Source organism: Protopterus annectens, chromosome 2.part1, assembly GCF_019279795.1.
Source record: "Protopterus annectens isolate FY-2018-M chromosome 2.part1, PAN1.0, whole genome shotgun sequence".
Classification (NCBI taxonomy): domain Eukaryota; kingdom Metazoa; phylum Chordata; order Ceratodontiformes; family Protopteridae; genus Protopterus; species Protopterus annectens.
Window position 1 is genome coordinate 498,210,327 of NC_056729.1, and position 17,782 is coordinate 498,228,108.

Consider the following 17,782-nt stretch of genomic DNA (forward strand, 5'->3'; position numbering starts at 1 on the left):
GAGACTGGTGGTGTGATGCCAGTATTTCCCTTCTCCTCTTGACTGTCTGATCCAGTCTTGGGTTGAGAGAGCTTAGCCTCCAGTTTGGCTGTATAATTGCATCTCTTGCATGTATTAGTGTTTGGTGGTAGGAGGAGAGGGTTGTCTGTGTACATGAGGCAGTTGTAACATTGTCTCAAAATGCCCAGATTCACCAGTTGGATTGGAGAGTACACCTGAAACTGCCCTTTGGACATGCTTGGATAGGTACAGTAAACTGTTTTACTGAATGGCCTTCTGTAGTGCTAGGGTTTATAAGTGCTTGCTATGAGTTTTGAGCAAGTGCCAGCTGAGAAATGAATGGCTTGAGTGCTTAACTTGAACGTTTGTCTAGTTCCAAGGGAAAAATTGAAGGAGACTTTGTGGAGCCGGGAATAGATATACCCTAGCTACCCGGAGCGCACAACCAGACAAATGCGTTTTTTATAGCAGGGAAATGAAAGAGAAATTGAGAAACATTTTCTTCAAGTGAAGAGCTAACCTCAGCTTTTATCATTCCAGATGCCAGAGTTTAAAGGTTTGCACATTCTGAGTACCATTTGCTTCATTTATGCAGTAACGGGCTCTTTAGCCTGTTATACTGCTCACAGTGTTTCACCTATTGTTGAGGTTGCCCATGTTTTGCTGTTGCTTTATATCTGCAGCAGACATTGCTCACTTTTTCATCTTTGAACATAATTTACCTATTTGTGCTTCACAGCATCATACTAATAATGTGTAACACATTCCGTTAATGTCTTCTGTGATGTAGCTAATTGCTCCATTTTTGTTTTGATTCTTGCTGTATTAGTACATATAGCTGCATCTATTGTACACCTTGCCCTTCTGGAGCAGAAGCAGTCCGTCAAGCATCTACATATTGTGAACTCTGTCACCGAGGTAAGATTCTGCATTGGTGTGCTTTGCTTTATTTTAAGTCACAAAGAAAATGTAGGCCCTCCTGTTTTCCATTAGAGTAAAATTCAGATAAGTAGAATTGTGAAAAATGGGCATTTCATCACTGTTGGTGTTGATGAGTTAGCATATTTTGCTTACTTGAGTTGCCTTGAGCTATTAGTATAAGCCAAGTATTTTTTTATTTTATAATATTTTTAGTGCACTATGGCCAAATTTATTCATATAAAGCAGCTTACTGGTGAACTTCAGCCACAAACAATCACCAGGGTCAAGAAGAATTAAGAATTTTTAATGTCTATCAGCAGATGTCTCTTTTGATTCCCTTTGAACTTTGTACTGTGTATAGGTAAGAGGAGTGAGGCAGCAAAGTCCTTTGCATGTATGGGATGCAGGGTGGTTTTGCCCCCCTGAAAAAAAATTGTTGATTTTCCTCAAATGTTCCATTGGTATGATTTCCAAAAGTATGGCTCAGGCAGTATGTTTTTCACCAGTCTAACTTTTGAATGTGTTTAATACCTCTGTATCAGTAACATTTTCTTTGATATAGATACCCCAGCAGGTGACTGTAACCAATAATTCTGAAAGGTGTAATACTTAGTGCAAAGAAGAATAAATGTATCTGGTTATGTTCACGTGTGTGTTGAAAGGTACATGTTTTGCAAGAAATAGTCCTTTAGTCCTTTACCATGGTTTTATTTTATTATGCTACAAACTTTACTGAATAGTGGCATAGTGGCTTTTTTCAGAATGTAATGCTTTTACTGATGTCCGCCTTTTCAGGATTTTTTTTAAATATTGAAAAGGAGTGCTTTTAAATTATTTCTTGTGGGAGGCTATATTATTGAAGTTCTTCAAGGAAGAGTACAACTTGCGTAGTTCCAAAAATCCTAGCTGGGCCCCTATATATAGTAAAAGGAGTTTGCATATGGCTTTTTCTTCTGTACAACATTGTTAGTAATTTAGTACATGAACACGGTGATGTGAGGCAGAAGACTGAAGAGAAGCATGTATAAGTGATGGTGAATGGAGACGGCAACTACCAAAATAACCAGCAGTCATGTAGCAGCTTGGATACTAGAAGAGCCAGGTGAATGGTGGGTTTGCTGTCCTAGGTAGCGGAAGGTAGACCAGCTCACTACAGGCCACCACTTACTCGAGAGAGATGTGCAGAGTATGGAGTGTATGGGCTGAAGATATGTGCTTGGCTGTGTCAAACTATGTTCACACTGCACCTGTGATAGTGTATGAGTGCAGACACTTGCACATCTACAAAGCAAAGTGTGCAGCAAGCCCTCACTTATGTCAGTGTGCTTGTAAACTGCCAGGGGGAGCGATTAGGCTTAAATGCGAAAATCCTTTATGGCTACCTGGAGGATGACTTTCACCATTTTCTGAAACGGTTGCACTATGTTTGCTGTAGCATAGAGTAGATTCAGACCTGCTGAATCTAGTTCTGTTTGTGTAACTTGAGCAGTAAACCAGGCCATCTTTTGCTGATGTAAAAATGCCCTCTAAAAATAACATCAAGGTTATGCTGATGAACGCTAGGAGTCTAAACCAGAAACTGCACTCGCTGGAAGCAGTCCTCACCTTGAAAGATGCTGACATTTGTGCAGTCACTGAGACCTGGTTTAAGGCTGTAGAGAGCACCTCAGCTGTACCAGGTTACATTTCCTTCCACACGTTCAGACCACAAACTGAAGGTGTGAGAACTAAAGGAAGTGGTGTATTAATAATATTCATTAAAGGTAAATAACATCTCTAGATTGGTTAAACAACACGATTCGCTTGAATTACTTCAGGTGCAATTGACTGTAAGACCCCTCTTCAGGTCATTGCCAGCTATAGGACCCCCTCCATGAATCACGACATCCACTCAGCCTACTTGAATCTACTTGAGTCAATCAAGATACAACCCAACACCCAGGTTTTGGGTAACTTTAATTTCCCAGTCATTGACTGGGTAAGTTATACGTATTCTAACTCACTTGTCCAAAGGTTCCTGCTCTTTAACTGCAGTGCCCTGAACCAGCTTGTTGACACACCCACAAGTGGCTCAAACATCCTGTATCTGGTGCTCACCAACATGGAGGACCGCTGCACCACCCCCAGTGTGTGGTCATCCCTGGTGAGATCTGACCACAAATCAGTTTCATTAGAAGTAACTATAACACAAGACCCCCCCCCCCAGCAACTACTAGACTAAAATACTTCTCCAAGGCCAATTATTACATCTTATGTGACAGCATGTATAGCTTCATAGCCCCTTCCCCCACTGATGCAACAGATACCGATGCTGAGTTACACACCAGTGCTTTATATGAGCACCTGTACAAGTTGTATTGACACTGCCGTGCCTGATCAAAGCAAAGCCTTCAAGGAAAAACAAACCTGCCTGGTGGACAACTGGCACTAATAGGCTATACAATGGGAGAAAGAAATTGCTGTCTAAGATGTCTCAAAACTGGAAACACTCCCTTCTCAACTTAAGCAAATAAGACTCCTAGTGAAGTCCTCCAAAGCTAACTAAAATTCAAATTAGCTTCCTCTAACTAAGGATAACCACAAGACATTCTTTAGTTACTAAGTTTTCTCCCTGGGCCTCTACTGAAAATGGAAATATATCCAGTTAGACTAGCCCGGTAAACAAATGTAAATTAAAAAATAAAAATAGTTACGTCCGTAACCTCAAAGGTAAGGCGCAGATTTGCGCTGAACTCTTAGTTAATGGTACTACATATATAGAACTTGTGGCTATAGCAAACCTGCTGGCCTGACAGGTTCAGTGAAAACATCACTCCCTTGTCCCCATCACATATACCCCAAAGCATCCCTAACACCTGTCCCCCACAGTATTTCCAAGGAGCAGGTCTTAAATGCCCTCTTCAAGGTCAAAAACACAGCCTGTTTGGGACCGGGCAACATCCCAGGCTGTGTTCTACATGGGTAAAAACAAGAATTAGCATCACCATAGGGAACGCGTTTTATTCACAGTCTAACTACTGGCATCATCCCAGCAGAACTGAAAACAGCTACTGTCATCCCTTTGCACAAAGTGGGTGCATCCAGGGAACCCGGGAACTATAGATCCATTAGATTGACCAGCCTTATCTGCAAGGCCATGGAAGGAATCATCATCGACTTTATTAGCAAAGATATAGAAAATCTCCAAATGCTTGACCCCACCCAGTTTGGCTTTCTCAAGGGGAGATCATGCCTGTTAAACTTGGTGGACTTCTTTGAGACAGTCACCAAAGCCCTAGACGAGAGCAAATCCGTGCATAAGGCCTACCTAGACTTAGCTAAGGCTTTTGACAAAATCCCCCATTCAGGCATCATTGATAAAGTTACCCAGTTGGGTTTCAACCCATACATTGTCATGTGGGTTGCAAACTGGCTCACTGATAAAACTCATACAGTCAAAATAGGGGACTCCACCTCCTCCAGCTGACCCATAACCAGTGGTGTTCCACCGGAATTGGTTATAGGACTCCTACTATTTGGAATCTACTTCTCCAAAGTACAGGCTAAAGCTAAATGACTGTGGCTGACAAAGTTTGCTGATGACTGTAAACTGGGAGCAGTCATTGAAACCCCTAGTGATGTCAACATCCTGCAAGAAGGTAAGAAAATACAAAGCGAACTGAACGACCAGGAAAAGTAAAAATTTTTTATTGAATGCTTTCGTCAATTTTTAACTATGACCACCATCTATCGCAAACCTACATACTCAAACTCCCTTCTCCATTTTGAGAGTGGGCACCCTGTGCATCAAAAAAGATCCTTAGTCAAAGGCCAGGGGGTGAGACTAGCCCACATGGTTAGCAGGATGGAAGATTTCCAGAAGGAAAGGGATGTTTTATTGAGTATGCTTTTAAGAAGAGGATATCCAAAAGAATTTGTTACACCTTTGTTGGAAGAAGTTACTAAAAAGAGATTAGAGGGACATTTCTATCCCTTATTAGGAATTGATATTACCAGATTGTGTGCACCGTTGGGGAACAGCAACAACCATACTGGTCATTTTCACAATGGGCTCATCCTCACATACATTCCACAGTTCCCACTGATTCGGGACATTGTTTTCAAAAACTGGTTCATCCTCAACAGTGATGAACGCATAGGTCAGAAGGTTAGTGAAGCCCCCATAGTGGTTTACAGAAAGGACGGCAGCATTAAGAATATCCTTGAAAGAAATCCATTTAGTAGTACCACTGGTAGACTAGAAAAAATTACCAAATGTGGGCAGTGCACACAGTGTAAGCACATATTAGAGGGAGACAGGGTTTTACTCAAAGGATACGGATGGGTTAGACTACTTCAGAAATACAATTGTGGTAGTAAAAAAGTCATTTATGCCAGCATTTGTCAGACTTGTGTGTGCTTCTATATCGGAAAAAACAAAAATGCTTTTAGAACCCGCATTTATCAACATATTTATGATATAGATAAATGTAACATTACAAATGCATTAGCCAAACATATCAACCTTCACCCAGGTCACTATTTCAAGTTTATAGTTCTTGAACAAATCATCATAGACGAAAGGGGTGGCCTTATTAACCTTTTACTGGAGTATAAACTATTATGGCAATTGAGGGTCAATGCCACCACTAGCCCAGGGCTTAATGATATGGTTTCACTTAGCAGTTTTTTTTAAATTAAAAGCAGACTTCTGCATTTAAATATTCCATGTCTTTTACAACCATGATAAGAATGTTATTGATTTTAGTTGTTCTTGGTTATGAAAATATAAAGAGATATAACACCTATGGTCAAAATTACATGACTTGCTAGCAAAATGCATTAAGGGAGCCAGTATCTTTAAAAGTGGATGTACATTTTAGAGTTTTTTAATTGATTTATTGCACTGGTTATATAAGACTCAGTGTGTAACTTGATTTTATTCTGAAGAAATCCTGCAAGGAGGTCTTATGCAGACTACTGACTGGTGCTAAAGTCATGGTCTTAAACTTGATGCTAAAAATGCATTACTATCCCCTTTGGCAAGGGTGGTGATCCTGCAAACTACCACATCAGTAGCAATACCCTAAGCACACAGTCAGTGGTGAGAGATCTGAGCACAGAGGTTGACAGCAACCTTAACTTCGATCACCATATCTCCACAGAGGTAAAAAGGGAATTTTATGTTGCTCATGTCATAAGTAAGGGCATTGCCTACAGAAAAAAAAGGTTGTAACCCCTCGTACTCCTCCAATAATAACGTACAGTTCTCCCTTTGGTATTTTCCTTTCCAAACACCTTCAGCATTTGGAGAGACCACAAAGGTTCCTTACAGAAAAATTCAGGGTCTTTAAGATCTGTCTTATGCGGGCAAACTGAAATCATTGTCACTTTACTCTGTGGCATACAGACTGCTCAGAAGTAACCTATGCCTTGCATATAGAGCAATCTCCGACTCAGCTTTAATGGAAATGCACATTTGCAAGTCAAATGGCACACAATCACTCTCTCAGAGGACCTTAACCTGGTATGTGACATCAACAGAACTTGCTGGAGAGACAGATTTGTCTCCTATAGATTACCCCACCTTTGGAACAAGCTTCCTATTCATGTTAAGCAAAGCTCCTTGTTGGCCCTATTTAAGGATAATTTGGGTGATTGGATGGGTAACCGGGAATTCACCCCAGGTTTCCACCTGTGTTCCTCATGGACAGGGGCAATAGGTGCTGATCTTAGCGTCTGCTTGAACCAGACACCCTGGGAACAGGGGTTGAACTTGGCTAGGCTTGTAGGGATCCTGAGGGCATTAGCCTAGTAACCTCCTATGATCCCAACGGGGTGTGCTAGTCAGTTGCATGAAAGCTGGGGCTGGTGTCAGCCAGCAGGTATGTATGTAAATATTTATATATATATATATATATATATATATATATATATATATATATATATAAATGTTTGTGTTTAATATATATGGACCAGCATGTCCAAACCAAGATAGCAAAATAGAAGCCATCATTACTAAACTCCAACTAAATGCTAAAAAAGCCCTTTATATTATATGCTTGTATCTACCTCCAGGTAACAATATTCCTATATTAGAAGACTTTCTTAGCTGGGTTTCTACCACCTACCCCCAAGAAACTATAATTCTAGGCGACTTTAACATAGACTGGAATACTATTAATGCTGAAAATCCCTCCTCTCATATTAACCTACATGGTTTCACCCAAACTGTTACCTCAACTACAAGAGTCAATAAGCCCAGTAAGAGAGAGAGTATATTAGACTGGATACTTACAAAGTCAACAAAATGTATAAAGTAGGTACCATGCCAGACGATGTCAGTGACCACTCCCTAACCTATATTACTAGAGAAAAGTCAGATTGTGTAAACCTCCCAAATATAAGAAAAATTCGCTCTACCAAGAATTTTAATATAGACCTTTTTCGAGCTGAACTCAGCACATGTAATTGGAATTGCTTAAAATCACTTCCTCTTGAGGATGCAGTTTTATTCTTTAATACTACCTTCTTATCCATTCTTGATAAACATGCTCCAGAGCGTTCCATTAGAATGAAGTCTAAAACAGCCCCATGGCTTTCCAACAATACTAAAAAACTCATTCTTGCTAGAAATAAAGTTTGGACCAAATGGAGATGCCACAGAAACAGCCCAGATTTTCTTCACTACCGCCAACTTAGAAATCTGGCTAAGAAATCAATAATCTCTGACAAGAAAAATTCTACTGCGAACTTCAGCAAACTAATCTTAACAATTCTAGACAATTCTGGTTATCAGTAAATAGACTCCTTTCCCCAGGAACAGCCAAAACTCCTTCCCCACTAAATGCCGACCCAGAGACCCCTCTCCAAACTGCAAATGCTTTCAACTCTTTTTTTTTCTGAAACTATTCAATCCCTAGCTAAACAAATGAACACCAGTAACTACTACAATCCAAATAACATAGCTAACTCTTCTTACAACTTCTCTCTAAATCCTATATCTACTTCTTTCATCTACAGACTCATTCACAAACTGAAACCTTGTACCCCTTCTGCTGACAAGCTCCCTTCTCTTTACCTTCAGAAGGCAGCCAAAGAAATTGCATACCCTATATCCATACTCATAAACAGAACTATCCAAGAGGGGACCATCCCAGACATCTGGAAAGTCTCTTATATTATCCCACTACATAAAGGTGGTAACTCCATTGACTATTACAACTTTAGACCAATTGCTGTCCTCTCACCCCTAGCAAAAATTATGGAGAAATGTATTCACCAGCAACTTGTGCACTCTCTCTCTCTACACAACATAATAGCAAACTGTCAGCATGGCTTTAGACCTCATCACAGTACCACCACTGCCCTTCTTTCCTTTGTAGATACTATCAACAAGAATCGCAACAATAATATTCTCTTCCGCTCTTTTCATTGATCTCTAAAGCTTTCGACATGGTCAACCACTCTCTCTTAATTAACATTCTTGAATCTCTCTCTTGTGATAACCTAGCCATTAATTGGTTTAGATCTTATCTTAGCAACAGACAACAAGCTGTTCTATGGGAAAACCACATCTCTTCACTTTTGCCTGTTTCCATTGGAGTTCCTCAGGGCTCCATTCTTGGTCCACTTCTCTTCTCCCTCTTCATTAATGATCTTCAGTCTGCAATCCCTCAAGCAACCTGCATTCAATACGCAGACGACTCGACCCTTATTTGTTCTGCACCATCCACTACAGAACTGATCTCACTTACCCAAAATATCTTAAATACTGTAGAAACATGGTTCTCTAGACGGTTTCTCCTACTAAGTGCCAAAAAAACTAAACTTTTCCTTTTCTCCCCCACCACTCGGTCCCCCCCTTTAAACTTCACCATCTCCTCAAACAATGGCACTATCATCTCACCTGATTCAACAACAAAACTGTTAGGAATAACCATCAACAATAATCTGTCCTTCGATCAACACATTAACAACAACATCAAGTTAGTTAACAGAAAAATAGGATCCCTATATCTTATTAAACCTTTTCTAACCCCAGCAACTAGAACCAAGATTGCCCAATCTCATCTTTTATCAACTCTCCTATATGCCTCCCCTATTTATACCAACCTCAAGAAAGTTAATCTTAACAAACTTGCAACTTGCTATAACAACATTGCCCGCTTCGCCACTGGTAACCCCTTCAGAACCCACCATTGTCTTAACTTAAAACTACTAGGCTGGCTTGAATTCCAAAACTACCTGGTAATTTTTCAACTCTCTATTGCCCATAGAATATTACACCAACCTGACAACACCCCGATACTCTCTCAACTTTTAATCCCTTATAACAATCTTAACTCCCTTCGCTCCTCTTGTAAACTCATGGACAGATCTATAAAGTCCAACAACTCAGCTGGTGATTCTCTTTTCACTAACACTGTAGGTAGAAGTTGGAATCTCTTACCTAGTGACATAACTCTGACTACATCTCTGCCACTTTTCAAACAGAAAATCAAACTGTACTTCCAAAATCATTGGCTTTGTTCCTGCAGTACACCTGACTATCTTATTTTCACTCTTTTACTCCTCCACTCTTTTCCTCTCTACTTTAATCCAGTTCTGATTCTACTATTTTTAGAAATTTAAGTATTTACATATTCTGTACAATTGTTGTAATTTAAGAACTGTACATTTCTATAAAAATGCTTCCATATTGTGAATATCATTCATTCATTTTGTTCTTTAATCCTTATAAGCTGTATCTTATAGTAATCGATTTTTATGTAATGTACCAGTATATAGTGGAGCTTTTCTCCTCGAGCCTCTGCTGAAAATGGACATGTATCCAGCCAGACTAGCCCGGTCAACAAATGTAAAATAAATAAATAAAATAAAATATATACATATTTATATATATATGTGTGTATACATATATATATATATATATATATATATATGTGTGTGTATATGTATATATGTGAATCTATGTTTAAATACTTTAATCTGAACATCGTAATCTTAAATTACTGAAACTGCAAAACACCAACACTCAAAATACTGAAAATGTGCAAACCTGACAATATAACTCTCTACACCAAAGCAGTACTGTACAAAAAAAAAAAACACTGTATACTTCAAAACACAAACAAGAACTCTGTAAAAATTAAATAACTACTCACTTACCTTCCTTCTGCAAACCAGGCTATCTAAAACCAACCTAAGTGGTGGGCTGCACCCACCCACATCCCCCCCTACTATATATACCAACTCGGGAACTACAGTGGAGAAAAAGGGCATATATAATTTTCTTACGTTATAGTATGGTACACACATCCACTACTGCCGGGATCATACAAAACATCCGCCATATTTGTAAACATACTTCCTATACAAATTTAAAGAGACATACTGCATTTACAAACACTAAATTCAGATTTCCTGCAGTATTATTGGTATGAAAAGCTCAGCACTTTAAATTCCAGTCTAACACTCAGAATTCTGAACTTTCAATATTTCGACCTTCGATGTTTTTACATTTCAGTATTTTAAGATTTTGACATTCCAGTCGCGGTATCTTGGTTTTCATGATTAGAAAATGTTGGTATTTAAAAGTAGATCCATATATATATATATATATATATATATATATATATATACACACACACACACATATATATATGTATATACACACACAAAGGGAAAAAAAAGATGGCAAATAAGGTTGAGCAATCCCAACACAATTACTAGTATTGTTTTCATGTAGTTCATTGTTAATAGAAAATAAATCATGCATTGTTCATGTACTGAATATTGCAGAACTAGAACTAATCTCCAGTGAAGCACTTATATGAGCATTTTCTGCAACACTGTTGTCATATAGTCCTATTCTACTAATATTTGCACAGTGGGACTTCCAAGATAACTGCACACTGATGAACCGTTTAATTTAGCTCTCCCAATGTGAAAAAAACAAACTGAGAGATAAGGGGTAGTAATTGTGAACCTTTTAGTAAAATTCAGTTACTGACTAGTAAGTGCACTGCCTGGATGCCAGCAAAGAGGAAATTTAGGGAGTCTGAAAGAAAATCAACTAGAAAAAGTGAAGTGAAAACACTGACTGGGAAGAGTTCTGCAGCTGTTCAGCAAAAAAGCATTTCAAGTTCTGGCTTTCATACAAGAGAATGCTTCCAGTAGTTTAGAGGAAAAGAATAAATCGAATGTGCTCAGAGATGATTAAAATAAAATTAAGCACTGAAGGAGAGTATCAACTAAAATAACAAAAGGTTGGAAAAAATAGAAGAAGATTTAAATAGCTGTTCAGATGAACTGATAAAACTGCAAAAATCAGAGGTAAAAATAAAGAAACTGTTGGCCGAGTATGAAACTGTTCAAAAATGGTAGAGTTAGAGGAACAGCGCACAGAGAAAACCTGAGATTTTCTGCTGTACTAGCGAAAATGGAAGGAACAGACAGCAGAATTTATTAATTGAAAGGGCATAGCATGTGTATGCTCCAATCCTGGCCATGAGAAAATAAGTAAGACCTGCATTAGTAAAGATGCAATCCTAACAGCAGAAAGCATTGATACAGACAAAACAGTCTGAAGGTCAAAGTATTAAAAATTAGAGATGGTAGTGTGTTTGTGGAAAATGATTATTCACTGTACACCAGAGAAAAGCAAAGCAACTTTTCCCAACAGTCAGGGAATTGTTCGAGGCAGGTGTATGATTCAGGCTGCTGTATCCAGCCATCTTCAGAATATTTCCTGGAGGATGAAAGTATTTTTTTTTATGCAGAACAGGTGAAGGAACAATACAAATGTTTGTCCAAGAAAAAGTGAGCCATCAAACAGAGTGGTATTCTGCTTCACATTCTTCTGATTATAAAGCCCATAGAAAGTTTGCCAGTTAAACATTTTCCAATGTTCCAAAGGAAAATACTTGAGAGAAAATAGCACAGGAGTTGACTGGAAGAATTGGGAGTACCTTGGACTTTGAGCCAGAGTCTGGGTTGGGAAGTGGGGATGAACAGGAAGATGTCCAGCAACACTAAAATTACTGAGTAAATGTGAAACTGTAAAGCATCGATCACATTTGTGAACTATGACTTTACAGTTAAAAGTACCTGAGTAAGATTGGACTTTGGTTGACTTTGTTCATTTTGTGGGGAGATTAAAGGCATACACCCCACTTCATGTCATTAATGTTTTGAACGACACTAAAATGGGGAAAAAAGAGCAACAGTAAGTAAAACAATTGTTGCTCTTAACAGTAGGTTCATAGGTTCATACTAGGCTATCTGCCCTAGGGCATTTGTAAGCCTAGCCAGAGTGTGTTTGGCTTTCGCCACCCATTTTAAATATTTTACTATGCCCTTTTTCGAGGTTAGTTTACTGTGCCTCTGTTTAGCAGTGACACAGAAGTGATTCCCGGGGTAAACCTACGATCTCCCATCCACTCGTCAAGATTTCTTTTGAAGAGAGTCAGTGAGGGACTCTGCCTAACTTGGACTGGGATTCTATTTTAGAGTGAAGGGAGCCTCTGGGTTATTAATCTGTCCCTCCAGCATGTCCTATTTATTTCAGTGCTGAGGTTCAAGTCCCTCGAGCGCGTAGCTTGATGGGATTTGGATTTTCTGAGGTGCAGCATGTCCATTAATTCCGGGTTGGACATGGCTTTATACGTCAGGCACAGATCCCCTCTAAGCAGGCGGTATGCATCCAAGTAGAGCTGGAGTTTCTTTAACTGGGCAGCATATGGCATCTGTTTGAGCCCTTTGATCCTCTTGGTGAGGTACTTTTGGGATCTTTTCAGTTGCTGCAGTTGTCTGGTAAGGTACATCCTGAAAGGGGCATTGTATTAAATTATGGGCCTGATGAGGGATGAGTAAAGAGGCACAATGACCTCCCTTGATCTAGATGTGAATCCCTTCATGATTAGGTGGGCTATATAGAAGGTTTTTCTAACCACTTTGGCCACATGGTTGTCAAATGAGAGATTGCTATCAACTTGTGTCCCCAGGTCCCTAATTACTTCTGTACTTAATGGATTACCACCTATGTGGTAATTTGTGGGCACTTTGTTTTTGCCAAAGGAGATGACTATACACTTTTTGACGTTTAGCTTGAGGCCATGGCTCTGGCACCAGTTATCTGTTTCTATGAGACCCTTTTGGAGGATGCTTGTGTCAGCTGGAGAGTCGATTATGGCGCCCAATTTGCAGTCATCCACGAATTTGGTCAACCACAGTCCTCCCGTGTTGGCCTGTACCTCTGAGAAATATATGCCGAACGAGAGGTCACAGGACTGAGCCTTGTGGGACGCCACTTGTAACTGGTTTGGAGTCTGACATGGCTCCAGCAGTTCTGACCATGTGGGTTCTGTCCTTGAGCCAGTTTGCAACCCATCTGGTGAAATAGGGGTTTATATTTAAGCTGGATAGCTTATCTATGATGCCCAAGTGGGGTATTGTATCGAAGGCTTTTGTGACGTCCAGGTTAGCTGTGTGGACCACCTTCCCCTCGTCAATGGCCTTGGTGACTGTTTCAAAGAAATCAACCAGGTTTAAGAGGCAGGATCCTGCCCTTCACAAAGCTGAACTGGGTAGGATCCAGTGTCTGTAGGTCCCCAATGTCTTTATTTATGAGTTCCATGATGATCCTCTCCATAGCTTTGGAGACCAAGCTAGTCAGGCTTATGGGGCGATAGTTTCCAGGATCTGTTGAGGCACCACCTTTGTGGAGAGGGACCACTGTTGCTGTACGCCATTCTTTGGGTACATATCCTGTAGTAAGGCTGAGATTGAACAGTAGCTTTATGTTGGGGTTCAGCTGTTCTTGGAGTTCATGTAGGACGCAGCCCGGGGACACAGTCTGGTCCCATTGATGCTGTGTTTTTTGCTTTGGAGAGGGCGGCTCTCACCTGAGCATCTGAGATGTCAGGGGGGCAGCACTCTGCTGGGATAGATAATTGCTCTTTTGTGGGGGAGGGGGAGGAGAAGTGTGTGCTGAACCTGTCAGCCAGGATGTTAGCAATGTCTGTGGGTTCAGTGTATTTTTTGTCATTTTGGACTAACTCTGAGCATATCTGGGAGTTTCCACCCAGGTTCCTAACATAACTAAAGAAAGCTTTGTGATTATCTTTAGTGTCTTGTGCAATTTTTCTCTCGAAGCTGGCCTTAGATGATTGAGTGCCCATAGTTTTTTGCTAATACTGATCAGAGATGCCTTCCCTTTTAGGGATTTTGCTCTATCATGCAGTAGCTTCCTCCTTCTATTGTATAGTTTGTTTATGGCTGGGGTCCACCAGACAGGATGCCTGCCTTTGGGGGATTGGGTCTTGGTTTTATTTGGGATTGCATGATCCATGCATTCCTGAAGGTGTTCATAGAATGCGTTTTAAAGGATTCTGCAGTCTGGGCCGTATTTTCACAGGCCCGGGGGCTTTGAAGGATTCCACCTCAGTTTTGAGGAGTGTGAAGTTTGCTTTAGAGAAGTTTTTCACTGTGGTTTTCTGGGCAGGGAGTGGGGTCGGGATGTGGATATCCAGTGAGATTTAATTTATGGTCTGATCTTACCAGTGAGGGATACACTTCTGGTCTGGAGCATAGAGTCCCCATGTTGGTGATGATCAGGTCCAGTATGTTTTCCCCTCTTGTGGGAGTGGTGACAAGTTGTTCCATAGCATTTGAGTTTATAAATTCTAGGAACCTTTGGGCTAGGGTGTTGGAGCTAGAGTAATGCTCCCAGTCTGTTTGGGTAGTTGAAGTCGCCCAATATAATGGTGTTTGGGGAGACGTTCATATTTTCCAGTGTTCTCGGGAAGGTCGAGTGGGGTTCCTGGGTTTGGGAGGGAGGTGTGTTGCAGGCTATAAACTGGAAGGCAGTTTTACCCACTGTTAGTTGCACATGGATAGTTTCCGATGCTTCGTGCTGTGCCACCAACCTGGAAGTGTGGGTATCTTTGACAAATATTGATACTCCCCCTCCTTTTTTGGTTTGGTCTGAGTTTTGGGGCAGAAAAGTATGGTATGAAGTATGGGGTGCTCTCGGGAGCCTTGAACCAGGTTTCTGTTACTGCACAGATATCGATGTTCTCCATGCTGAGGAGAGTTTCGAGTGCATGCATATTGAGGTTTAGACTTCTGGCGTTGAGTAGCATTACCCTTAGTTTCTTTTCCCTTGTGATACCTATGGAGGTGGGTTTGTCTTTTGAGCCTTGCCTAAAAAAGGCACTATAGGGAGTGGCAAGAGCCTTTGCCAATATCCAAAAGCCCAGGGGTGACAGGTGCAAGCTGTCCCTAGCGAAGCAATGTGGCTTGTCGAGCATGTCATCCCAGGCTGACAGGCATTGGATCCCCTTTGAATGACTCCAATACTTAAGCTAATTGTTGAAATTGATCATCTTGTCTTCATATTGTGGCATCATTCTTGGTGAGGGTAGGATGCTACTCGAGGTCAGGGTCATACCGGCCTGGGCTACATGCTCAGAGAGCTCCTCTATGTCTCTCTTCATGTAGTCCAGGGAGGTATGTCTCAGGTCATTCACACCAGCATGGACAATGACTGAGTCATATTTGTACTTGCCTTGGAGTGACCTGAGTGCTTGTGTTATGTGGCAGATCCTAGCGCCCGACAGGCAGCTCACCATGACCTTCTCCTTGTTCAGCCTGGTGAGCAGGACGTCAATGTGCCTGACGATAGAATCACCTATTACAAGTGTATCAGGTGTGTTGTTTAGCCTTAAGGGCTGTGACTGTTTGGCACACTGGCTTTGTGAACTATGTGTTGCACGTGTTTTGTTTTGGGGTAGTGGTTGCTTGAATGTCTGCTTTGGAGGTCTCTGCTGCTTAGGCAGATTTTTATTTAGAGCCCCCAAGTATGTTTTTGTGTGTTTGTGTTTGGTTTGCTGTTGTGGTAGGTCTATGTGAGACTGGAATTTTAGTGTGTGTGGTCACCTTCTCCTCCTGACTGGTTACGCCAGTACTGAGTTGAGAGAGCTTAGCCTCCAGTTTGGCTATATGGTTGCATCTCTCACATATGTTGGAACTTGCTGGAAGGAGGAGAGGGTTGTCTGTGTACATGAGGCAGTTGTAACATTGCCTCAAGATTCCCAGATTCACCAGCTGGACTGGAGAGGAGCTTGACAACTGACCTTTGGACATGCTAGAATAGTATAGGGAACTCCTTTATAATTGAAAAAAGGGCCAATGGGGAACAAGGTACTGAAGGGGGAGTTTGTGAGGATGTAGTGCTTTCAATTTTTTAGTGCTGACTATATAATTGCTTTAGTGAGCAAGTGCCAGGCTTTAGATTAGGAATAGGGTGTTTATTTTGAGAGCTACAGAAGTTCTAAGGGAAAAAGTGAAGAGCAGACTTTGTGGAGCCGAGAATGGTTTAAACCCAATTAAGCATCCCTCCCCAATGCTGCGCTATGCGTAAAGCTGCGCTAAAGCGAGTTTTATACAGGGGGACTTGAGCTAGAAATTGGCCCGAAATGGCCAATAGACTACCAGATTCTTGTGCTGGGAACACTCCTCCAGGGATAGATGGGCTGCTCTAAGCTCCCCACTCCCACTGGTGAACAAAGAAGCCTCCTTTTATCCAAGAAAGGAAATGGGCAACACAGGAACTTTCCAAACGCCCAGAATACAGCAAAGCCTGTATTTGCACTACTCTAGGTCAGGAAAGGCGGGAAACAAGGATAATTTTTTTTTTTTTTTTGTAAGCAAACAGCAGAAAAATGCAATAAATATGTAACACAGGCTAGCGCACTTGAGTGTGTAGCCTCAACAGGTAAATGCAACAAACAGGACAATCTTTAAAAGTGCAGGTGGAAAAACAGCTTTAAACAGTTCAAAACAGGTAAATGAGCAGAAATACTTGCTTTTCAGCTAGATCGGACAGTCGCACAGGTAGTAGCAGGAAAAAAACACTTTATCAGGTAAGCAGTTGCTCTTTTTGCCTCTCTGCTGCTAGCAGCACTCTGCAGGACCACGCACGAGGAGCTTGGCTGAGTAGTAACAAGCGCAAAAACCGCACCAAAGCGGGTTTTATACAGGGGGACTTGAAAGAGCTAGAAATTGGCCCAAAATGGCCAATAGACTACCAGATTCTTATGCTGGGAACACTCCTCCAGGGATAGATAGGCTGCTCTAAGCTCCCCACTCCCACTGGTGAACAAAGAAGCCTCCTTTTATCCAAGAAAGGAAATGGGCAACACAGGAACTTTCCAAAAGTCCAGAATACAGCAAAGCCTCTATTTGGACTACTGTAGGTCAGGAAAGGCGGGAAACAAGGATATTTTTTTTTTCTTTTTTTGTAAGCAAACAGCAGAAAAATGCAATAAATATGTAACACAGGCTAGTGCACTTGAGTGTGTAGCCTCAACAGGTAAATGCAACAAACAGGACAATCTTTAAAAGTGCAGGTGGAAAAACAGCTTTAAACAGTTCAAAACAGGTAAATGAGAAGAAACACTTGCTTTTCTGCTAGATCGGACAGTCGCACAGGTAGTAGCAGGAAAAAAACACTATCAGGTAAGCAGTCACTCTTTTTGCCTCTCTGCTGCTAGCACCACTCTGCAGGACCACAAGAAACTTGGCTGAGTAGTAGCAAATGCAAAAACCGCACCAAAGTGGGTTTTATACAGGGGGACTGGGACAGTATTTGTATAAAACAATTTAGCATATAAATTGCATGTTCTAAACTAAAGCATTTTCACATATTGTTGTATGTGATAAAAATACTAAAATAAACGAGTACTTTTTTTCTTTTTTAGTTTTAAGAAATGTAGGCATTGCAGTGAAAAAAAGAGAAGAAAGGCCAGACAAAAACATGTTGAAGTTAATATGCTGTAATTTTAGACTGTTTGGATGGGGTGTAAAATTGCACTGA

General features: G+C 40.8%; 1 protein-coding gene across 1 annotated transcript in view; it reads left to right on the plus strand.

Moving 5' to 3' along the window:
- LOC122794856 (latent-transforming growth factor beta-binding protein 2-like) overlaps window positions 1–17,782 on the plus strand; it is a gene marked incomplete in the record, with an annotated part of 523,235 nt that overhangs the window by 324,366 nt on the left and 181,087 nt on the right. Inside the window, 1 exon segment of the mRNA XM_044063459.1 lies at window positions 830–918. Coding sequence (XP_043919394.1) covers window positions 830–918 — 89 coding nt within the window.